This window comes from Dendroctonus ponderosae, unplaced genomic scaffold (genome assembly GCF_020466585.1).
Source record: "Dendroctonus ponderosae isolate FM_Combo_2020 unplaced genomic scaffold, Dpon_F_20191213v2 Dpon_F_20191213_5, whole genome shotgun sequence".
Classification (NCBI taxonomy): Eukaryota; Metazoa; Arthropoda; class Insecta; order Coleoptera; family Curculionidae; genus Dendroctonus; species Dendroctonus ponderosae.
This window is the reverse complement of record NW_026018715.1, coordinates 7,062,106-7,085,118: the sequence shown is the minus strand read 5'-3', so window position 1 is coordinate 7,085,118 and position 23,013 is coordinate 7,062,106. Positions and strand designations below refer to the sequence as shown.

The 23,013-nt window shown below is 37.5% G+C and overlaps 6 protein-coding genes across 7 annotated transcripts in view; 4 read left to right on the top strand and 2 right to left on the bottom strand.

Moving 5' to 3' along the window:
- The window catches only part of LOC125502388 (corrinoid adenosyltransferase MMAB-like), a gene marked incomplete in the record, with an annotated part of 1,473 nt that extends 1,137 nt beyond the window's left edge, over nt 1–336 (top strand). The window contains 1 exon segment of the mRNA XM_048666699.1: nt 1–336. Within this exon segment, the coding sequence (XP_048522656.1) occupies nt 1–65 (65 nt within the window).
- A 1,638-nt stretch (nt 337–1,974) lies between these two features.
- On the bottom strand, nt 1,975–3,319 carry LOC109539647 (60S ribosomal protein L23a). Its single transcript, XM_019907535.2, has 5 exons — nt 3,216–3,319; nt 2,757–2,969; nt 2,518–2,693; nt 2,329–2,450; nt 1,975–2,269 (listed from the first exon to the last, which is right to left on the bottom strand). The coding sequence occupies exons 1-5, from the start codon at nt 3,250–3,252 to the stop codon at nt 2,002–2,004; spliced, it is 816 nt and encodes a 271-aa protein (XP_019763094.1). The 5' UTR covers nt 3,253–3,319; the 3' UTR covers nt 1,975–2,001.
- An 88-nt stretch (nt 3,320–3,407) lies between these two features.
- On the top strand, nt 3,408–5,748 carry LOC109539648 (ras-related protein Rab-34). Of its 2 annotated transcripts, none has more exons than XM_048666678.1 (6): nt 3,408–3,796; nt 3,856–3,957; nt 5,070–5,134; nt 5,192–5,325; nt 5,381–5,585; nt 5,645–5,748. In XM_048666678.1, the coding sequence occupies exons 1-6, from the start codon at nt 3,579–3,581 to the stop codon at nt 5,695–5,697; spliced, it is 777 nt and encodes a 258-aa protein (XP_048522635.1). In that variant the 5' UTR covers nt 3,408–3,578; the 3' UTR covers nt 5,698–5,748. The 2 variants fall into 2 exon arrangements, with proteins under 2 accessions (XP_048522635.1, XP_019763095.2); XM_019907536.2 differs by having other exon boundaries at nt 5,381–5,591.
- A 732-nt stretch (nt 5,749–6,480) lies between these two features.
- LOC109539586 (pre-mRNA-splicing factor ISY1 homolog) lies at nt 6,481–8,614 on the top strand. The gene is made up of 5 exons (XM_019907422.2): nt 6,481–6,619; nt 6,714–6,736; nt 7,636–8,153; nt 8,213–8,322; nt 8,388–8,614. Exons 1-5 carry the CDS (start codon nt 6,617–6,619, stop codon nt 8,547–8,549), a joined length of 816 nt encoding a protein of 271 aa, XP_019762981.1. The 5' UTR covers nt 6,481–6,616; the 3' UTR covers nt 8,550–8,614.
- Nucleotides 8,565–22,601, bottom strand: LOC109539580 (importin-13). Its single transcript, XM_019907414.2, has 16 exons — nt 22,296–22,601; nt 21,162–21,329; nt 20,939–21,091; nt 20,759–20,877; nt 20,001–20,138; nt 19,057–19,252; nt 18,795–19,007; nt 18,296–18,743; nt 17,987–18,168; nt 10,442–10,606; nt 10,204–10,386; nt 10,007–10,144; nt 9,716–9,947; nt 9,512–9,664; nt 9,281–9,455; nt 8,565–8,695 (listed from the first exon to the last, which is right to left on the bottom strand). The coding sequence occupies exons 1-16, from the start codon at nt 22,446–22,448 to the stop codon at nt 8,602–8,604; spliced, it is 2,910 nt and encodes a 969-aa protein (XP_019762973.1). The 5' UTR covers nt 22,449–22,601; the 3' UTR covers nt 8,565–8,601.
- On the top strand, nt 13,992–16,486 carry LOC109539582 (dynein intermediate chain 2, ciliary). Its single transcript, XM_019907417.2, has one exon. The coding sequence runs from the start codon at nt 14,106–14,108 to the stop codon at nt 16,287–16,289; it is 2,184 nt and encodes a 727-aa protein (XP_019762976.1). The 5' UTR covers nt 13,992–14,105; the 3' UTR covers nt 16,290–16,486.
- Nucleotides 22,602–23,013: the final 412 nt, after the last annotated feature.

Here is a 23,013-nt window from a genome sequence, read left to right as displayed (position 1 = left end):
AACACGACCAACGGACGGAAAGCATCTATATTCCGAAACCTGATGAAAAAGTTCAACCCCAGTAACTATTAATGATCCATTAGGCTTTTGTGTCTCAAAATTAATGTTTCTGTCAGGTTCAGCAAATCGGTTAATTGCGTAAAAATTGAACAAGCTTTTTGTTTCAGCTTCTCATCAGAGCAATGCATTTAATTTTATTTCCAGGGCAATGCATGTGAGAAGATACTAACCCTGTCTGTCCGTTGACGAACTCTATTTACTGTTGATTGTTACCGCTTATTCTCACAGCAACTGGAATGTTTGTTGTTATTTTTAGTTAAATAAAATTGATATATACATGGTTTGTTTTAATAAGTGTCCGATACTTTACAGGGCGATTCTTCAGGYATTTTAAAGGTAAAAAGTCAACCTAGGCCAAGGGCGGATCCAGGGRGGCGTCATGACCCCCCCTTTGYGCTGGGTTTAKAACKGCTGACGATAATTTTTCTAATTTCATAGACAACAAAATACTGAATTTCTACTACTTGACTCGAAAGCTGGATCCGCCCCTGACRTAGGCATGGGGCCGCAAAGCCTTACTTATGCAGCTACAGGGMCTTMAAAAATTATTCAAATTTTYGTTTTTTTCTAATTGTTTATAGAACATCAATATTTGGACGAAACGTGGTTTTGCAACATGATAAATTTGAATTTGTTCTTGCAGGTGCGCTACGTACGTCTTTCTCTATTCAGAACACAGAACTTTTTCGTGCATGGTTGTATCCAAATTTTTAGCTCGAAAATGGATTTCTCYATMATTTTTACGTAAAGAAGGTATTCTTATCAAAAATCGCTACGAACAACCGTTTAGASATACAGYAAAGTCCSMTTATAGTGAACTTTCGGTTAAAACGAACKTTTCTCCTTTAATTGAAACGTCATCCATAAAAGCCAMTGTATTTTTTWCTGGTTATAACGATCACTTTTTGGGTTAGTTGAATATTCACTTTYCGTTTATAACGAAYTTCCACGCTTAACACCAGCTCAATAAACTCAGATGAAGATGTGCAYAATTTTGTCGAAGAGCAAGTTAAAACCAAACTGAGTTTTTTTCGTTCGAAKTTCTTCGAATATGTGAGCATTCATAATGRCATTCTTACAAGAGAAATGTTGACCGATGAGCAAATTATAGACTCCGTTACSTCATCMACAGCTTTAAGCGATAATGAGGAAGATGACGATTTAGGTGAAACTGATTCTAGTGTAGACACTAAYGCTGTTCCAACCATTTCTGAAATGACAAAAAAAGTGTCCGAAACTGGGAATTTTCTACAATCACGCCAAGKTCCTAATCATATCTRGGAGTCATTTTGTGATCTTGAAARYTACATAAATAACATCTATTTTTGCAGTAGAAATGTACAAACAAAAATTGCAGACTTTATGAAGTAGATTTCAAATTGTGTTCTGTTGATCTTTTTAGTTATACCTACTAACTTCTACTACTTTATGTAAAAATAACGAAATAAAATACACCACGTGTTTTTTATTATTATTCGCTTATAGCGAACTCCGGATATAACGAACCAGTTTTAGTTCATTTCAAGTTCGTTATATCCGGACTCAACTGTATTTTGATTGAAAGTAATCGACGTATGGGTTTTTCAAAAATGAAACCCACCAATTTCCCATAAGATATCAAAGTAGGTCATGAAATTACGCAATTCGAGAAATTTCGCGCATTTGCCTAATTATATTTTGTTTGAAATTTTCTTTTCCTGGGTCACATTTCGTAGGTCAATTCCGGTAAATTTTAGGTATTAGTTAATTACTCATATCGCTTCGTAATCCGTGAACTGTTTTATCGCAAAAATGCGCTGAGACATATTTCAACAATTGCTTACCTTAATCAATCCCGAATCGAAAGGATGACCGAGTTTATGCTGTCTTTTAGGGATGGAAGGATTGAAGTGAACTCATTTTAACAATAAAAAACAGTTTTCAAAGTTTATTTGAAAACACTTAAATTATGCCTATTTTGTTGGCAACATCCAGAGCATCATAGTCTCTGGTCAACCTAACGTAGGCCTTCTTCTTTCCATCAGGCCTGATTAGTGTGTTGACTTTAGCAACATTCACGTCATACAGCTTCTTCACTGCCGCCCGAACATGATGTTTGTTCGACCGCGTATGGACCACAAACACTAAAGTGTTGTTGTCCTCAATTTTCTTCATGGCGGCTTCAGTGGTGAGAGGGAATTTGATGATATTAAAAGCATCCATGCGAGACCTGTTTAATGCAAAATTTGATTAAAACCTTCAAATTGCCAATGCGGTATTCATTCTTACCTTGTGGGCACACTCTTCCTCGGATACTTTGGGTTTCGAGGTGGCCTCAAAGTTTTGGGCCGGTGGAAGTGAACCGAAGTTCTAATCACCCTGGAATGACTTCCATGGGGGCCCTTGATCACCTGAATGGATAGAGAACAAAGATAATTGTGATTAATCCTAACAATTTAATTTAACCTTAATAAATACCTTCTTACGAACGATCAAAGCTTTTTGCACCACTTTTGTTGCTTTTTTGGCGACGCCCTTCTGTTGCTTTACGGGCACCTGCTTGGTGGGTTTTGCAACGACTTTCCCTTTGGGGACAGTCTTAGGCTTTGCAGCCTTTTTAGCAGCGGCCGCATTTCCTGCAGACTTGGCAGCACCTAAAATTGAAACATTATGCAGGTTTAATAATTCAATTAAATGGGGGTAACTAATATACTAACTCTTTGTGACTTTGGTCACTTTCTGCGCGGTTTTCGATGCAGCTGGGGCTTTGCCTGCAGCCTTGGCTGCGGCCTTTGCTGGTGCCTTTTTCGCTGCACCACCTGCAGCTTTAGCGGCAGCTTTTGGGGCAGCTGCGGGCGTCTTGGACGATCCGGCGGCGCCGGCTGCTGCCGGAGCACTAGCTGGTTTCTTCTTGTCTTCCTTTTTTGCAGCTTAAATATATAACTTAATTAAACCACACCGGTCAAAACTTTTTGAGTTAAGATTTAAACTAAGTAGGTTGAAAGTAATCTGGTGTAAATACCAAATCGACTTATTAACCATGTGGCAGCAAGTAGGGTTAGACGGCAGCGTTTTTTGGAACTTTGAGATTTTACTGATGCCTTGTGAATTATAGGATGTATTGACGTTGTTGTGCCGTGTGAACAGAGTTTTGCAATAAATAAATGATAAAATACCTGGTTTATCAGCCGATTTCTGCTTTGGTGGAGCCATTTTCACCAACAAACGCACGGAAAAGAATTCAAGAAATGATGTGCTTGACTTATGTCATTTGGCGGGCCGGAAACGGAAAAGACAAGCAGTGCCACCTAGGCGCGCCAATTTTTGAACGTGTCGTCTTTCTGGATTTTAGAATATCATGTTCTTTGCTTTGTTACACGTTTTATTCAAAAAAGTATCTATTCAAGTTGGGAACATCGTTTATAAACAATGTATAACAGATTCTGGAAAAATCGCGCGCCAGTAGCGAAATACAAACATAAACAAGTGTTCAGTTACGCTTGAAGAAATTTAGAAATACAAATATAGTGCGGGCTAAAATGGATGAAACTGTATTAGAAGAAAGAGTGATAAACAAGTTTCCAGCTCCGTATTGTCTGGAAAGTTCGCCGTGGTTGCAGCCGGACTTTAGCTACTTGACGAAGAAACAATGCGCTACTTTTCAGGATAGGCGAAAGATAACGGAAGAGTGGTTGAAAATCAGTAAAGTGATCATCCTCGGCGATGTTGCGGCGGGCAAAACCTGTCTAGTAAATAGGTAATTGTGATATCGTTACATTAAATTAAATGAAAATCATGTATAATTTGCCCATTCAGATGTTGCCGGAACTTTTTTGAAAGCACCTATAAGAGTACGATCGGTGTTGACTTTGAGGTGGAAAAGTTTTCCATTTTGAGCGTACCATTCGTCTTGCAAATGTGAGTATAATAGTTGTTGAAGAACAGTTGTAAAAAAACATCCATTTGGAGATCCGTGTTTACCACGCTGGAAAAAATAAGAATTTTGATCGATTTCTACAAAAATTTCCGCATCTGCACAGATAAAAGTGTTTATTTCTACAGATGGTAAAAGTTTCAATTTCTTACTGTATTTAGCTTGAAAGTTGCGAATTTTTTAGGAAAGGTCGCAGTTGTGCAACAACATCCATTCTGAAATCGCTTTGAAACAAGCTGGAAAATAAGCATCTATTAAGAAAAAACAAAAAATTATTCACACTTTTAGGCTGTAGGTACTTCGGAATTGATTAACTTTTGAATCAGACAATTTTTCCGAAACCCAATAAATATTTTTGCATTTTTAATGAAAAATTTAAAAAGTAACATGTTCCTTTTGGAACCGCATTTTTGGAACCTATTACCAAGCTAAAACTGGAACGTTGTAACCGTTATAGCAAAATAACCGTTTATTACACCTCTAGTGCTGACTAAAAAAAAACTAAATGATATCCAATTGGTTTTATGGTTGTAGAGCCGAGGATGGAACTTCTTCATTAATAGTTTTACCTAACAAACAGTTCTACGACAGAGTGATCGGAAAATAGTTTGCAATTGGTTTGAACGTGGTAGTAGTTTCGGTTTATCTTTGTCGTTACAAAGAAATCTAGCAGGTCTGGTATTTTTTTGTTTTTTATTTATTTTTTAAACATTTTTTGGCAGATATGTTTTACTGATTCTAGTTCTTCGCGCCTTTATGATAGCACCCGCTTTAGAGAATAATCTCTCGCATTTTGTTTTACAATAACAATAATGTCAGGGCATTTTGTAACATTAGTTTGCGAACCAGCCTGTATATTGTTTATTGTTCCATTTACATACATATATGAAACTGTTAGATAATTAATGAATTAATTATATATATATATATCTACATATATACATACGTATATCCATTGTGCAATTTCCAGAAAATGGTCATTAAATTATTGTTTTTCTGTGGATAAATACATACATATATGCAATATCTAAACTTTAAAATACACTTTTACTTTAAAAAAAATTTCATCTATTGAACGAAAAAATGACGATTTCAGATGGGACACAGCTGGACAGGAACGATTTAAAAGCATCGTTCAGTCATATTACCGAGGCGCAAATGGTGAGCAAATTAATATTTTTAGACAAACGCTACTAACTGCTAATAATTGGCTTTTAGTTATTCTGATTGTGTTTGATCTGAGCAATTTTCCCAGCTTATTCAACTGCAAAAAGTGGCTCGATGAAGCATTGGGCGCAAACAGTGGGTCGCAGCCCTTCGTTTTCCTGGTAGGAACCAAAAAAGACTTGGTGGTAAGGTTTTTGTGGGATTCTATTTGAAAAAAAAACGCCAACTTTACGGGTTTAGAGCAACGTTTGCTATAAGAATATCAGAGCGGATGCTGTGAAGCTGGCCAAGGAGCTGAACGCTGAGTACTGGGGGGTATCTTCAAAAAGCGGCAAAAACGTTAACAAGCTGTTTTGCCGAGTTGCAGCTCTTAGTTTCGACGAAATTATTTCTAAAGGATTTGAGAGCGATAAGCGCTGTATTGCCATTGGAGATAGATTGGGAGGTAGATGTATGTAAATAATTATTTGAAAAAGATCCCCAATAGAAAGTTTCTTGTTTTAGATGATCGATCCTTGACCAAGGAAAAAAAAGCCGGCAGAAAATGCTGTAAATGATAAAATTGTTTTATATCGTTACATTAAATTAGGAATATTGCAACTTTGGAATTTGACGCGTTTTATTGACCTTATAAATTGGCCATCATTTTTAGAGGTCTAGAAACATTTGTTGTATAGCAATAATACTGACACAAAACTATAGATTAAATGTTAAATTTTTGGAGAAGCTTTGCGACCATATTTCACATGCATTTTCCTTGAAAACAAATAAAAAAATTTCCAAATAAATAAACGTGAAAAAATTTTGAGAGTTAAAAAAAAGTATAATAGTATTATAATTGTTAAAATAACTTCTTCTAGTAACTTTTTGACTGAATTTTGAATTTATTAATTTATTATCATTATATACAATATATATTTATTCTGAATTAGACTTATTTCAAATGAACACTCTCTAGGTTTTTAGTTTGATATTTACCCATAGTAATTACAAGCAAAAATGTATGCGATTTATTTTTCCAATTTTTACTAGTTTGGATACAAGCACAAAACATTGAAAGGAAATTTGAATTTACTTTATAATATCCGCGATTACTGCGTAAGTTCCAAACTATTCCAAGAACATTCATAATACTCCAAATAACATCACATTAAAGGGCATTATAAAATTGTTGAAATTTTATTGGAACTAAAGCCGAGATCATGGAGACCATAAAGTGATGTTAATGTGATTTTTAGAGTTAGTTAGTGTGTTTTTTGATCATTAAAACTATATTTCATCTACAAGTAATGAGAAATCGATACTAGTTTCTCAAGCAGCCACTAGAATATGCGGCAAACATTCTCCAGACTGAAACACAGATAACAGAGTAACCTCTGTGATCTGTGCACTCAAACGACGACTTTCCAATTTATAACCTCAGATTTAAAAATCTGTTGTCAAATCTAACCCAATTTAAGTTATTTACACTGAAAAATGGTAAGTTAAAATTGAGCTTTCAAAAAATGCCTTTATCATTATAAATGAATACGTCTTTTAATTATTCTTAATTTGTGTTATTTGCATCTTTCAGGCTCGAAATGCAGAAAAGGCTATGTAAGTATACCAAAGAAGCTTTCCGGGATTCTCGGGAAATAAAGGACAAAAAGTCTTATTTCTACATTCAATTTTTCAGTTCCCTATAAGGGGGATCGTTACGGCTTCTCTATAGTTAGGTGAACAACCTTTTACGGTGGACTTGTTTGAGGTTTGCCGAATTCCAAGTGTTTGATTATTTCGACTTAAAGTACACTTGGAATGGTCATAAATTAAGCCAGAAAACACTCCCCAAAACCATTCAATTATACAGGAAAATGAAATTGTCTGCAGCTATTTGCTATTAATCATTAGGCGGGCGTTAATTTTTTGTCCTTCGGGGACTTTCTCTCCGGGTTAAAATCGCTTCTACAAGCTGTTCACGAAAATTAACTGGACTTTTAAAAATCGATTTATCAGGTGCCTCAAGTTCCCCATTGACCTTATAAGGTAAAACGGTCTAAATCTCGGACTTTCATTAATGAAGCTATTTAACGAATATATTTTCAATTCTCTATATTATTTTATAACTTAACATGATTTTGTTTGGTACTTAGTGTTATCAAAATTCTTACTTAGAGATAGGTATTTTTCTGGCTACTGGTGTTGCCGAACAACTGTTTCACTGAACATATTTCCTTTATAATTATAAGTTTAATTAAACCTTTTCGGGTTTAGTTTCACTGGTTTTAGTCTTGGATTAGTTTAGTTGGAATTCAATTTTCTTTTCTATAAAACTTTATCGCAGTTTCCTTAAAAAATCAAAAATTTGAATTAAAGATGAACGATGAACCTAAACCGACTCTAATTCAAGTCGGCCTAAAACCCCAAAACTCACCAGTTCCTAACGAAGTCGGGGACGTCTAGCTCTTTTGATACAGTTGATTCCTAAGAAAATGCCAACCTTAAATTCCTTCCAGGACAACCCTGGCTAGATGGAGGGCAGCACAGGCCAGCGAGACCGAAAAAGTGAAGAAAAGGAGGCCATATTTGGCGTCAGAATGCAAAAGTCTGTATGCCTGTGAAAAGTGGAGGATGCAGATAATACGCGAAGTGGCAAAAAAGGTTGCTCAAATTCAAAATGCCGGTTTAGGTGAGTTCAGAATCAGAGATCTGAACGATGAAATCAACAAGCTGCTCAGAGAGAAGCGACACTGGGAGGATCAAATAAAGGAATTGGGAGGCCCAGATTATCAAAAAGTTGGACCCCGTATGCTGGACCACGAGGGTAAAGAGGTTCCAGGAAATAGGGGATATAAATATTTTGGAGCCGCTAAAGAGTTGCCCGGGGTTAGGGAGCTATTTGAACAAGAACCGCCTCCACCTCCAAGAAAGACGCGGGCCGAATTGATGAAGGATATTGATGCAGACTATTACGGCTACATGGATGATGATGATGGCATTTTAGTGCCTCTGGAATTGCAAGCTGAGAAAAAAGGTTGGGCAGTTTTGGCACTTAGAAACTTCCTTACCAGGTTTAACTTTCGTTGCTTCCAGCCATAAAGAAAGCTGTAGCGCAATGGAAAACTAAAAAAGAGGCCAGAATGGAAACCGATGCTTCGTCAGAGGAAGAAGAGGAGGAAGTAAACATTTACGCCAGCAAAGAGGTAACTTACTCTTTAACTTGTAAAAATACATCGCATATCTTGACACAATTTCTTATTTATTTCAGACTGATGAAACCCCACAAACTATGAGCCAATTAGTCGATGGATCACAGCAACGATTCGTAGCCCATGTGCCTGTTCCCTCGCAACAGGACATCGAACAAGCGCTTCTCCGAAGACGCAAGCAAGAACTGTTGAATAAGTATGGAATAGCAGAGGAGCAGTGAATTAAAGAGTTTATGTTGTCACATCAATTGATTTATTTTGAAAAATTACATCTTAAGGTAAAGTATTATCGGGTTTCATTATTCCCCGGCAAATTAGGGCAAATTCTAGAACTGAATCACAAAGCTTCCTTTTGTTGGCCTTTTCCCTAGAAATAAAATACAGTTTAAGATATCTGCACGATTCCCAGCCTCTACAAGAGGTGTTCAACAAGTCGAGGAGACTAGAGTCGAAAACGATGTTATTTTTAGTATTTTTCCATCGACTACTGCTTTTGGAATTCAATTTACTATCTCGCAATCGGAATAAAGAAGAATGTTTAGCAGTTGTTGATTATAACAGAAACACTTATAAATAATACGTTTTGCTAATTTAGGAATGCTTTGAAACCTCTTTATTCCACTTAGCGAAAATTGGGATGCCGATCCTATTTGAATGAACATATTTTGGAATTAAGGACCTAACATTAAATTAAAGTCAGCCAAATCTCGATTGATTCAGGTCGGTCTAGATCAAAGCTGGTTTTTTAATAAAAAAAATAGAAAAAATTTACGGGATTCTAATACCAACACCCTGTATATTGCATTTCAACTGAATCAAATTACAAAATAATATTGCATTCGTACGTATAGTGCGGTATTCAAAGTAACGGAGAGTTTTCTTATTATTAGATTATATCACGGTTACGAATACTCTGGCGTAACGACAATCAACCCCTCTAGCTTATACATACCTTAACACTAATTTAATAAAAATCTCCTTCTGTTGAGCCGTTATTCTCGGAGTTGGGAAGTTTTCCTGCACCAACAGCGTATTTAGCCATCTACTCAGACTATCACAGTATTTTTTATTTAATACTAAAATTATATCACTAAGGTGATCTATCGAAGATCGAGGGGCAGTACTTCCTAAAAACATTTGGATCATAAAGAACGAATACCCTGCACCTGACAGATGAAATTACCTAGATTCAAAAGAATCCTTAACACTAAGCTTTCTCCATACGCTTGCACTACAATCACTTGAGACACGTCCCTACTTTGGGTAATAAAATGTACTAAAAAACTTGAGATTGCTTTTAGAGTCTGAACCTCTGGTAACACCAAACATAGAATTGCTGAAATGTGCATTAATTAAAACTGAGTGGTTTCATTCCTGATTCACATACCACATTCGAATAAAGCAGCCGTATCCATTTCATTATTGAATATTAAATGGGGAACTTTCTTAATAATATTGAATAGCAGTGAGAAGAAGCCTTCTAACAAATCAGCTATTTCAGATAGTTGATTCTGATTGTTTTTTTCAAAGCATATCAATAAAGTCTGGTTGCAGATTTCTTGAATCAGTTGTTGGCTGAGGTGGCATAAATCAGGTTCCTTTCCAAATAAAATAACAACCTGCAAATGTGCGATCAGCTAATCGATTCCTTGAGAAATGCTAGTTAATACCAACTTACGGTTTTTGCAACGACTAGTATGTGAGCTTGTGGTTTGGCTCTGTAAATTGTGACTACAATCTGAAGTATATCCTTAATTAATGGTTTGCAATGGTCTTTTAATGTTGTCACCACGTACTTAAGCAATGTGCTTAGATCCTGAAACAAAACTCAGCCTGATAACAGACATTTACCGAAAAATGAGCTTGGATTCTTACCAGAATGACTTCAGAGTTATCAGAGTACATTTCAGCGATTTTCTTGTAATATGACATGGTATTTTTCATTATCAGGAAAATCGGTTGCTGCTCTAAACGGTCTTCGGATTGAACATAAAGACTATTAAACAATGCAGCCAAAATCTTCAGTCTCGTTGCCAGCGATGTCGCCATACTGGATGACTGCAACAGGACTTAAATAAAACCGATCAGTGCGAATAATTCTAACATTGCTTACCGGTGGTTGAAGTATTAATTTCTGAATATCTTCAAACGTCGGGGCTAAAGTTACGTTGAGATAGTCCATTACCCTGTCGACGGGCATTATACTTAGCACTCTACCAATACTGTACATAAGTCTTTTACAGTCTCCTAACTTAAATGATCCATTTTGAATTACGATCTGCAAATAAGCAAGAATAGTTTTTCATTCATGGTTCATGAGAATAGATACCAAATAATTTCTGTTGCTGCAGAAAAAGATTCGTATTTCTTATGAAGTGCAATAAGTTTAAAGCAAAAGGTTCTATTCCAGGGAATCACAGCAAGCAATAACGTAAATAAGAAAATCAACCCCTAGACTGTATACAGTGATTACATAATTGCTTCCTGACGCTTCGCAAGAACGAGTGGCTTACATGTTCAGAGTTTGTTTCCTATTTTGAAGTTATTAAAATTATAAATTTAAATCAATTTAATATTAAAAAAAAACAAACTTGGTATAATAACGTGACTTTACAACACCACTTTCAAAGAAAACAGCTCAATAGCCCTTTCTGGGTACTTTTAGCGGTCTTGGGGTGAAACCGAAAGCACTTAAACTGAAATTATTCACTATTTCTACACTAATTAATGTAAATTTACCTCGTTGAAATTAATAAAAATACTTCCATATCTATAGCGACATTGAATATTGATCCAACAAGTTTGGCCATGATTAAGAGAGGACTTGTAACTGATGTGAATTACATTGTAAGCGTAACCGACCGAAGTGAAAAGATAAAAACTACTTGTAACTATTGAATCCAGGTATTTACCAATGAAAACATTTATCATAGCAATTAAATGGATTTCTGCTCTTGCATATAAAACGTCTCTGAAACCTTTTTTGAAAAAATTCACGAAAAATCTGCAAATCTCATTTGAAGTTCAGTTAAAATACTTTTTCTTAATATCGTTAATAAGCTGAGGCCGTTTTATCTAAACTTGATTTATTCATATTGATTGTACGCCAGGTCATTCTTTAACTGTTTTTTCAAGAAACTACTTTACATTTGAATGCTTTAACTTTGTCGCACATTTCCGTAATCTTTTCACTGATGTCTGTTAATTTACAAACCAAGCTTGAGTATTGATTTTCGATTATTAAACTGAAATATATCGTCTTGTAAATCTCAGAGTTGCTTAAGTGCAACTTAAGACAATTTATTGAGATTAAGATTATTTAACTCACTTAAGAAATCAGATAATTGTCGAGGATTTACACCTCGGAGTCTTACAAAATTGAAAACTTTTTTAATGTACCGGGAGTTTCACTAAAGGTGGCTACCGATCATATTTTCGAAAGTACCGGACTTGCAATTGCATTTAAATCGCCGTAACTTCTACAAAGCTTCAAAAGCCTTTTCGATTTGAGTAATTTTACGCTTAGCTTGAAGAGAAATGTCGGTGCTTTTACTGTCGTGTCGAGTACAAACAGTTAGTTGTAAATAACATTTGCAGAAGGTGCAATTTGCAGCAATAATAGTTTTTCGTTTCCGTACGTAAGTTTAATTAGCATTATGGCATTATAATCGAAAATCAGATAACAATTTCTAGGTAAAACGCTAGATTCAGAGTCATTGCCAAAACAATACTCTAAATAGCATAATCTAGCAATATTGTTTAGAACTGTCGAGCATTTCTCTACACAACAAGAAAAAGTACTAACATTTCTCTTCCAAACAAGCCTAACATTACTACAAACGATTAAGTCGTTTAGAAGTTACAGCGATTTAAACGATGAAACTACTCTTATTAAGCTCGGTACCAAATTGACGGAAAATTGACCAAACTTTATAGGAATGTAAATCCACTAAAGGTATACCTTGATTTGAGAATATTCGGGGAAATTAGAGCTATTTGAAAATTTTCAATTGCGCCCCCTTGCATAATTTCCGAGATTTTCTCATCGTCACTTTAGAAACGGAAGCTTTTCATCCCTAAACTTTCATACCCAGTACTTTCCCAATCTGACCAAATCCTAATAAAACACCCGATACAATAACATGTTTTCCATGTTTATTTCATGCGTTCACGGTCCTTGATCTAAAATTCGTCCAACTCTATTTGTACAAGTCAACTTTTACAAGAGCAAATTGTCTTTTTGTACAATTTTATCAACACAGTCAAATAAATCTGGTCCTTTAATACTGGTTCCAAAAATGTGATGCTACGTCCAGACCTAACGAGCCGAGCCTGAGCCGAGCCAAAACATCGACAGAATATGGATTGTCTGTCGGTGTTTTGACGAAACATCAAAGGAATTTGCCGCGCCTCAGGCTTGGCTCGTTAGGTCTGGACGCACCATTAAAATCCGTATTGCTAGCACGAAGAAACCCAGCTAACTAAGCTTCGCATTTCGTCACATACAACGGTAAATCTTTCGAAACTACGTGGCTTTGCTTTGATTTAATCACTTACGCCGGTATTACACTACGCACTTTTCTCGACTTATTGGGCCAGTTATTGTCATCATGGCGCTCACCGACTACCCTTGGATACTGTTCTTAGAATTAGTGCCATTTAAAAAGTATTTAATAAATTGTACAATTTATCGATCGCAGCCCGATTCCAAGCTTAATGCAGGGATTATACTACGCACTTTTCTCAGATTTATTCGCCAATAAAGTGGGCCAATTATTGAAGGTGATCTTCTTGGCCGTCATCGACTTTTCACTTGGATATTGTTCTCAAAACAAGTTGATGCAATTTCAGTAAAAAAACACTTTGAAGCAAAAAACCATAAACCCTAATTCCCAGTATCCTCAGATCGGAAATCGATACCAACATCGTCATTATACAGTTGGCAAACAACAAATATTTTAGAAAATTGTCACAATTTGCAATAATTTCCAAAATGCTGTTGCTTGTAGTGGTCAATAAATCTGGTAAAATTGCGTAGTGTAATACCGGCATTACGCTCATCCCTGATGATCTTCAATAATTTTTTCCCAATTTATTGGCTAATAAATCGGAGACAAATACATAGTCTAATGCCGGCATTAAACGTGTAGGTATACAAATCACTAAATCTGTCTGCAACTGCGTTTGCTCGACAAATAAGCCTTCTGCCATAAAATGTGAATGTAATTCAAAAGTATAAATAAGTTAAATTACCATTGAATCCCGGACACAAAGTAGCTGTTATGGGTAATTTTATATACCGCTGAATCATATGCACACATTTCATTGCAAAAGACTTGTTTGATTGAATTTTATCTAGTGTGTCGACTGCCATTTCCTCATCAAAAGTATTTCTGCTGTTTCAATTAAATATGCCTTGATGAAATCCACTTTGGTATGAGGTTTGTTCATAAGACATGAATTGTTGTTTGTTCAATCATAAAAACTCCCTGAAAGCTCATATTAGCACGCGGGTCTCAAATATGTGCTTCCTTGATCTACTGTTTCCGGTATTCCCATACGGCACACAGTATATATATTTTTTAAATCTTAAACGGAATGGACTTTTTCCGGAAAAATTCCCACTGTATAATATTGAACGTGTTCTTCTAACTTGCAGATCAGTATACCTGCCGGTAATCACCTGAACATGGTCCAACCAACTGGTATCAGCACGAGACATTAAAATACGTCACTTTAAACAATTTAGTTAGCTCCGCCTCAAATTCAATCATATAATGTCGCCAGCGAAGACCGCCCGCGTATCGGTGTACGCGGCCAAAAAAGGAGTCAAGTCCAGCACGGACACAAACGATGAGCTGGAGGAATGGAGACGTGGGAAACAACTGCTTAAACCGAAGAGTCAACTGGACCTATCCGATGCCGAGCTCAAAGAAACAATCGGCAAGCAATTGTCAACGCTCAACCCGCAACTACCTGATAGTATCGTCGAATTCAACTATGCGGCCGGTGGGTTTATTTCGTTGCCTCTGCCGGGTAACACAGTGGTGGTATACGAGCTGCAAGGCACGTCCATGCATAAGGACTCGGAAGAGGCTCGCGATCAAATGGTTGAGCTCGGAATCGACCCTTCCACCTTCGAGGAATCATCCGAATCCTCATTGGATACTGAACCCAAGGCTGAGGCGATTGAAGTCAAGCCAGAGGAAGAAGGCGAAGAAGCTACTGAGGCCAAAGAGGAGGAGCCTGAAGACGAGCAGGCCAAGCCCGACAAAGCAGACGAGGAGCCTGAAGCCGAAGGCGACGGTGAGGGTGAGGTTGAGGTCAAAGTGGAGCCAGCGAAGCCTCCACAAAAGGGCGGCCGGCCCAGGAAACTGACCAACCAATTCAATTTCTGCGAAAGAGCAGCTTTGACCTTCAACAATCCGACTAGGTCGCAGGAGACGCAGACGGTTCCCCCGCCTATGGCGACTTTTTCAGCAAACGTGCTCCAGTGGGTGATTTACGACGCTTACCAGAAGGACTTTGAAGCGCAACAGCTGGAAAAGGAGCTGGAAAGAGAGCGCAAGGAACGAGACAAAGCGCCAGTGTCGCGCCACCAGGCATCCAAAAAGGGCCAGGGAAGAGCGCAACTGAGCGAAGCCGTGCAGGGAAGAGTGCTGGATTGCTGGAAGGTCCTGGAAAGGATGATCAACCAAAACACCTACGACGATATAGCAAAGGACTACCGATACTGGGACGACCCTTCGGATGAATTCCGGGACGAGGAGGGCACCCTGTTGCCCTTGTGGAAGTTCACATACGACCGGACTAAAAAGAACACCATCACCGATTTGGAGTGGAACCCCTACTACTACGACTTGTTCCAGGTTTGCTTCGGATTCTTCGAATTCCTCAAACCTACAGCCGAGGGCGCTGTTTGCATGTTCACCTTGAAGAACCCCTCATTCCCCGACTACATCTGCATGACTGAGTCTGGAGTGATGTGCGTGGACACCCATCCAAGATATCCCTACATGGTTGTAATTGGCCTCTATGATGGAAACGTGGAAGTTTTCAATGTGCAAGCTACTTGCAAAACATCGGCTTACAAGAGCAACAGTGTCACCAACAAGCACAAAGGAATTGTTTGGGAGGTGAAATGGGCGCCTGACTTGCCAGACGGGGAGCTCAACTTTTATTCAGTGTCCACAGACGGAAACATCAACAACTGGGTGTTGATGCAAAACGAGCTGGCTGTTACCACTATTTTAACGTTGTTTTTCGCCAAAGAGTCAGTGCCGGGCCCGGATGGCACGCATTTGAAGCCGAAAAGCTGCGCGTCCTGCATAAAACTGCATCCGAAGAAGCCGTTAATTTATCTGGTTGGCACTGAGGAGGGTCAGATTTTCAAGTGCAGCACTGCCTACAGCTCAATGTGCTTATTCACCTATAACGCGCACTTGCTTCCAATCGCCAGGATAGACTTTAACAAGTACAACACGGACATTTTTATCTCTTGCAGCAGCGACTGGCGCATAAAAATTTGGGAAGACAACCGACTGGAACCACTTTTCGTTTTCGATCTAGGCGACCGGGTGGGTGACGTGAAATGGGCCCCATATTCGTCAACGGTGTTCGCTGCAGTTACCAGTGAAGGCAAAGTATACGTTTTCGACTTGAACGTCAACAAGTACAAACCCATCTGCATTCAAGCAGTGGTTTCGCGCCGCCGAAACAGGCTTACCAGACTATCCTTCAATCCGAAACTTCCAATTATTATAGTGGGAGACGACAAAGGATGCGTTACCACATTGAAACTGTCCCCGAACCTCCGAATTCCATGCAAGGCCCCAAAGAAGCAACAGTATCTGGATCAATGGACCTTACAGTGCATGAAACTGGACAAGCTGCTGTCGCTGGTTCGAGAGCCAGTTACTTTAACATTTCCGCAGGACTTAGCAGGCACTGACGTGTCTTAAGAAATCGGTGCGTTTGCTCTGGGTTGAAAACCTCGAGCCAGAGGGTGAACACGACTAGGTCTGACCATTTTAAGGTTTAAATTCTTAACTATGTATGGAGATTCAGAAACCAGCAATTGCTGACTTTTAGCAAGTATAAATATTGTATATCTTATTTATTACAACCTATAAAATTAAATGTACCCGATTTCGATGGATTCTCAGTTTGTGATTGATATAACTGTTCCTTAAATGTGGTGGAGAAAAAGTGCGTAGTTTTACCATTGTAGGTAGAATTCAGTACTTAATACGTGTACAAAATCTCCAACCACATTCCTTCTCTCAATAAACCTTTTTTTTCCAAATTATCAGACGAACTGCAAATTGTAAGAGAAGAGACAATGGCCATTCAGGAGGCAATTAAAATTTTAAATTCGCGAGTATAATGAAGCGTGGACGGCGGGAACATAAGGCGACGAAACGCAAATCTTTTCGAGATATCTTCTGTGACGGGCGTAGCGCACGTGAGCAAATGAAGCTCCGGCTGATTCCAAACTTTTGAGACGTTCTTAATTAAAAATTTTAACTTTTCGTCGTTAGTGTGCCAATTTTTTTTGCCAGACCAGATAAGGCACACCAGACTTAACTACCGGCAAAGTGCCTGATTTTGTTATCAAAGGGAATATATACGAGAACAAGGACATCTCCAACCCAGAAACTTTCAAAGATCTTTTTTTTGCAAAAAGTAAAAAGGCCCGGACCTAAGAAGTCGCTCTCGCCAAATGTTTTACTTCCCAGGAAGAACGGGACTTGTAGACAAGAATTGAAAAAGAGCTGGGCTTAGGATTTCCCCCGGCCGATCTATTTTTTGACAAGAACTCTTAGCCATGACTGAACCAACCGACCCTCAGTTAAGGGGCCTTGCTCAATATTCAAAGCTCGGCCACCCAACTATTGGGCAGAACACCTTACCAGGTGATGCACCAGTACTTTTGTGGACTTGGGCCACCCAGCTAAAGACATCGATGAACAATTTAAAGACGAAATGACGGAGACGGGCTCCGCCGCTTTTTCGATAACCAGTGAGTGCTTGGGATTTAAAGAGACCACGCGGCGCGTTAAAACTTATAAAATTTTGCGACGAAAGAGTACGATTTTTTATGACAACCTGCCTGCCTCTAATGGGCTCTAACAAACAAGAAAAAAGTGGTCAAACGTGTGGAAAAAAACCTGACGCCGATCTCTTCCACTTTCACCTTGCGTTTCACCTTCTTCCAACTTGAGTTGTAGATACTATTTTATATTTAATTAAAAATTCTGAGATGCCTTTTCCCTTCCAATTGCAGTATGAAACATACTTTTCATTATTTCCATAGTACAACATATTAATAAGTTTATAACTGTGGTAAGTAAACGATTTAAAATCGGAACTTCTGCTGTTTATGAAATGACTGGACATTTTTTCCTGTACTCTTCAAATATGCATGAAACATAAAACACTCTTGTTTTTTTGTACTTCGTCCTGTTTTCTCTAATCCATAATAATGATACCAGAAACATTTCGTTGTGATATTTGAGATTCCATTATTAAAACAATAATAAATTCAGCGTAAAAAGTAAGATGTAAACAGTGAATTAGCGGTTAAAGATCGTCGTTTATACGATATCGGTATAAATGTCCCATGACGTTAAGCAACATTAATAAATATTTTCCTTACCTGAGCGGCCATCAAAATATGATCAACATACGGGAGCAAGAACTTTTGGCAGCTATATGTAAGGTCTTTTAAAGCCAACGTTGCATTAATAGTAACTTCTGAATTTCCTAACGCTGATATTACCAAGGGCAGCACGTTACCCAGAAGATCTGGATGATCAGTAAGCCATTCTGAGTATGCACCTGGATGAAAAAACACATCATTTAACTTTTGTCCTCATGAAGAGCTATCACGCTGCACAGAGCAGAAAAACATGTGGAACTATACACATTTTAACTGTTGGTTTCTCTTTTAAAACTAGCGACTTACCAACAGTATCCAAGGCAGTATTCAAAACTTTAACATGCAAATCGTTAAATGGGATATCTTTGATGGTCATCATTAACTTTGGTAAATATAGGTTTTCCATCTCAATGCTCTCGGCAATTGCGCAAAAAGCGTGCAGGCACGTTTCGATTTCATTCCATTTCACTTGGCCGAATGCATTTCCATTCTCTTTGTTGAGAACCTCATTCAGTTTCGTCGTTAAAATGTCCAACATTTCCAAGTTCAGAGCGTTATAGCAATACATGTATGTGTCGGAAACGTCCTGCCGATAGCAGCGAAAAACTTCCTTATCGTCCAACGTCCAACTTGTATCATCCAATAGCGGAAACATGGATTTTCTTAAGAGAATACACACCAAGTCCCGGTAGTACGGCTTGGCCATTAGCAATAATTGGGCGCACTCCGACGTGCCACGAGCTAAAATTTCCTCCTGAAAATATCCAAATAGTAGAAATTGAATTGGTGGATTTTTAAACCTTACTTGTAGGGTATACCAAAATGCGAATGTCAATGTGCTGCTCGTTTCATCCACGGGATACAACCCAGGCAAATTTGTACATTTCAATATAGAGTTGAATAAATCGAAGCTAATTTGCTGCTCCTCCTGATTGGCTGATTTCAAATTATCTATAAATACTTTGGTGTGGGAGTCACCGATGACGGCAATCAACCCATACAGATTCGATATAATGTCCTGCAAATTGAAATCATAGAATCATTCCAGACTTTTATTGAAAAAGTACCTTATTTAAATCATTGCACCTCATTTCAGCTTCAAAAATCTTCTCAAATTTGTACATTACATTGGCTGCAAACTTGGTGAGATGGTGCTCATATTTGGCTGTATTGGGATGTTGCGCTATAGCAGTTAGCGCTTCTAGGGCAACTTCGGATAATTCCATTTCTTCTGCCGATAAACATTCTGGGTCAATTTTGTTCCTGGAAATTCACTTTGAATGACGCAAACTGATAAAACATGATCTCTATATTAAGAAGCTGTTCTGTTAAATGGTTCACAAAGTTCTACTTTTATTTTACAGAGTGGGCAAATTGGTCGTGTTCATGGGTTATTTCGGAAGCGCTTACAGTTTTTGAGGAGATACTTTTATCATGTTAAGGCAAAATTAAATAGCGACATTTTTCTTTTCTCAAAAATCGACCTCATAACACCCATAACGCTTTCTTGGTATCTGCTGCGATTTCCGAAATAACCCATAAAACGACCAATTGTGTCTACATTGTACTTTAAGGTACTGGGGAACAAAAAACTGTTTTTTTATCCAAAAACTTGATGGCACAAAACTATTAACGGCATACATTTTAAGACCTGCAGGGACGTTCGCCAGGAATGCACTCTCTGTTCAGATCTATTTAGCATCTAGGGAGAATATATAATGTGAAAAGCACTGGATGGAAGAGTCTTTACTGCGAGAAAACAGATTATAAACGCGAGATATGTAGACGATACATAGTTGAGAGCAGCATCAGAAGCGAAAATGTCGGACTTTCTAAACAAACAATTGAGTTGGGGTACGGTGCAGTAAAAGCGACCTTAAGAATGCGACCGTGCAGAGAAAATAACTTATTTGAGCTTGAATCAATCACTGATTATATCTCTAGATTTTTCGATGTGGAAAACATAGTTTGAGTTACTTCATCAAACAATAGCGATTTAAATCAATCTTACCAATATACATAACAGGTGAGATCAATCAGCAAATTACAAATGGATTCGCACTCTGGTAGATTAAGTCCACCCAGATGCATCCAACTGCACGCACATCTAGCCGCCGTTAAATAGGTCGTTAGGTTCATCATGTCAAAGCTGAAAAAAAAACAGGAATAATTTAAGAAACATACGGTTGATAACACGATACTAAGTATTCGAAACGCGTTTGTATATACCCACATACATTCTTCTACTTCAGGTATATTTAGTTGATGAGTTCAAACACAACTTTCATTTCGGAGAAGGCAATGAATATGAACAATCCTGTAGTATAAGGTAGTTTAATGTTCAAAATGACCCTTTAGAAAGCAAAGATAACTGCGTTTTCATTATTTTTAGTTTCGCTATCCAATAATGAGCAAGACGAGCGACAAGGTGAAACTGGTTTTGAATATTTTAATATATTTTTTAATATTTTTAATATTTAATAATTGTTATTTTAATATATTTTTTTGTGGGACAGAAAACGTTTAAATACGGATGGTATACCACAAGTAGGTGTGGCCTCCAGCCATTAGAAAAAGATCTCTATCAAGACAATAAAACCTAGCAGTTTAAATGTAATGGTGCGCTCAGACCTGAGGAGCCGAGCCTGAGCCGCGGCAAATTTCTATCGTCTGCCGGTGTTTAAACAAAACATAAAAGGAATTTGCCGCGGCTCACGCTGGGCTCGTCAGGTCTGAACAAACCATGAGAAACGTGTAAGTAAATATTACCCTTTATCTGGAATGGGCATGAGGCAGATTTCCAAAACCTTTAATATATCATTGGAAACTTTTTGCAGCTCAATTTTCACTTTATTGCGTCGGCCAATACACAAGGTCGTGGTTTGAAACTGCAACATAACATTTTTCATCAAATTAGTACTTAAACTCCCACGCAATGGAAGGTTTTACCTCTTCTGGGATAACAGTCAAGATTTCCAATAAAATCCATATTACCCTCTCTGATTCAATGGTAGGCAAATTGTGCGGTTGAAAACTGGACACCAATTCCTCAAAGGCATTTGGCCAATGTGTGGGAATGGTATGGATAATATATGCAGATAACTGCAAAGTAAGGAACGAAAATCAATACAAACACAACAAAAGACCATCCGAAACTTGATAAGTAACTTACAGTAATACAAAGACGATTCAGAATAATTTTGGGGCCCATAGCATAGCTGATAATGGCTTCAAACAGTCTTTTTTTAAGACTTTCATAGTGGCTTTCAGGCACTTCATGCCAATACTTCATTAGCTTTGCATGGAGAGTGGTGGCTCCATAAAACTGTACTTGAAAGTTCTGTAAAACAGTAAATGACAAAATATACTAACATAATAATCTTTAATGGGTTTTCAGCCCCTGACACCAGTTGATAATATAGAATAGATGGTCCTTAATTCTACTTAATATACAGGGTGTCCCGTAAACACGTGAACAAAAGACTACTGCAATATTATTTAGATCAAAAGAAGACGATATGCCCTAACTTTTACTAAGAAAAAATGTCTGGCTTCTCTGCTATAGAGTTCATTCGCTTTGGGCAAGTATTCCTGAATGTCTTGATACAAAAACTGCCAGAACTTTTTATATGGTTGCTGGAATCAACTGATTTTTTTTTTAGTTGATGCACTAATCTTCTCTTGATATTTTTGTCCTCTGTATAAGTTCTTGTAACATTCATAGTTTTTGAGAAGAAAAATTATGTACTGCCAATTTTAGACATTCATTAACTTTTTATATAAACAAAACTCAAATTAAGTTTTTTGTAATATCGGAAAATCACTCAGATGAACTAAAAACTAAAAGAAAATATTTTCTAGTTCTAGTAGTTTTTGCACCAAGAGCACTACACCAGAATTCCTCACTTGCCTAAAGTGTTACACAGAAACAAATTCACACCGACATTAATTAAAATCCATCGTATCATTCTCCCGATATTTCAAAAAACATATTTTTTGAAGAACATTTATCCTCAATAGCAGAGGAACCGGACCTTTTTTCTTAGCAAAAGTTAGGTCAAATGGTATTCATTTGAGCCAAATAATGTGTCAGTACCCTTCTGATCATGTGCTTACGGGACACCCTGTATGGAAAAATACATTTAAATTAAAATGAATTATTTAACAAAATATTAAAATTAAAATGCACCAGCAGACTAGAGCGGAGGAAATTGGTGGGCTTGTGAGGGACATGTGCATTATTATATTATTATTATATAGGCCAGTTGTGAGGGTTATTTTGCCATTTTGTTGGTTTCAAATTTACCCGTTGTGGGTCGAGAAGTTCCCAGACAAAAGACCAAGCCTGTGGGGAGTTTTGGGCCTTGTTTAACCATTCGTGAGCCTCTGCTTGCTGATTTGCTTCAGATCTATAGAATATCGCCACAGCTTCTTCTAAATTTTGCACAGTGAATGACATCGTTTGTTTGATAAATTTTCAATTTTCTATAAAGCTCAGAGCTTTGGCAATGTTAGAAACTGTTATTTTTAAAATTACACGAATAATCCATTATTTTCACTGCTTGGCCAGCTGCTTAGTGCTGTCAATGTCACAGACTTTGTAATCTGTCAAAGAAGTAATCTGTCTTTGTAATAATGTCAAAAATTATTAACTTCACGATTTGCATAGAGAGATTTAATTGAATTATAAAAAGAGCTTCATGTACTTTTGCCCGAAAATAATGTAAATATCTGAAATCTAAATCCTGAAAGAATTACTACCTGATTTTAAATTATTAAACACTGTGGCTGCAATGACGTCATTCACAAAAGACCTTGATTCAAGTCGCTATTAACCACAGATCATAGAGTACTGCAAGGTGCAGATATGTGCTCATAACCTCAAAAAGTTAGACAATCCTTTGCATATAAAGATAAATAAATAATAATTTCATTCGACCGCCGACATTGGCTACGATTAGAAGTGCGAGCTAGTAACTAATACTAACCTCCTTCGATTTGTGACTGTATTTGGTGAGTGGGAT

Excerpts from the sequence above, each read along its gene's own strand:
- LOC109539647 (XM_019907535.2), bottom strand. The coding sequence starts at position 3,252 with ATGGCTCCACCAAAGCAGAAATCGGCTGATAAACCAG. Across the intron at positions 2,451-2,517 it reads CTTTGATCGTTCGTAAGAAG|GTGATCAAGGGCCCCCATGG; the intron begins GTATTTATTAAG and ends CTATCCATTCAG. Across the intron at positions 2,270-2,328 it reads AGGAAGAGTGTGCCCACAAG|GTCTCGCATGGATGCTTTTA; the intron begins GTAAGAATGAAT and ends TGCATTAAACAG.
- LOC109539648 (XM_019907536.2), top strand. The coding sequence starts at position 3,579 with ATGGATGAAACTGTATTAGAAGAAAGAGTGATAAACAAGTTTCCAGCT. Across the intron at positions 5,326-5,380 it reads GAACCAAAAAAGACTTGGTG|AGCAACGTTTGCTATAAGAA; the intron begins GTAAGGTTTTTG and ends TTACGGGTTTAG. Across the intron at positions 5,592-5,644 it reads AGATAGATTGGGAGGTAGAT|ATGATCGATCCTTGACCAAG; the intron begins GTATGTAAATAA and ends TTCTTGTTTTAG.
- LOC109539586 (XM_019907422.2), top strand. Across the intron at positions 6,737-7,635 it reads CGAAATGCAGAAAAGGCTAT|GACAACCCTGGCTAGATGGA; the intron begins GTAAGTATACCA and ends AATTCCTTCCAG. Across the intron at positions 8,154-8,212 it reads ATTGCAAGCTGAGAAAAAAG|CCATAAAGAAAGCTGTAGCG; the intron begins GTTGGGCAGTTT and ends CGTTGCTTCCAG.
- LOC109539582 (XM_019907417.2), top strand. The coding sequence starts at position 14,106 with ATGTCGCCAGCGAAGACCGCCCGCGTATCGGTGTACGCGGCCAAAAAA.
- LOC109539580 (XM_019907414.2), bottom strand. The coding sequence starts at position 22,448 with ATGTCATTCACTGTGCAAAATTTAGAAGAAGCTGTGGCGATATTCTAT. Across the intron at positions 20,878-20,938 it reads TGACTGTTATCCCAGAAGAG|TTTCAAACCACGACCTTGTG; the intron begins GTAAAACCTTCC and ends GTTATGTTGCAG. Across the intron at positions 10,387-10,441 it reads AATTAATACTTCAACCACCG|TCATCCAGTATGGCGACATC; the intron begins GTAAGCAATGTT and ends GTCCTGTTGCAG.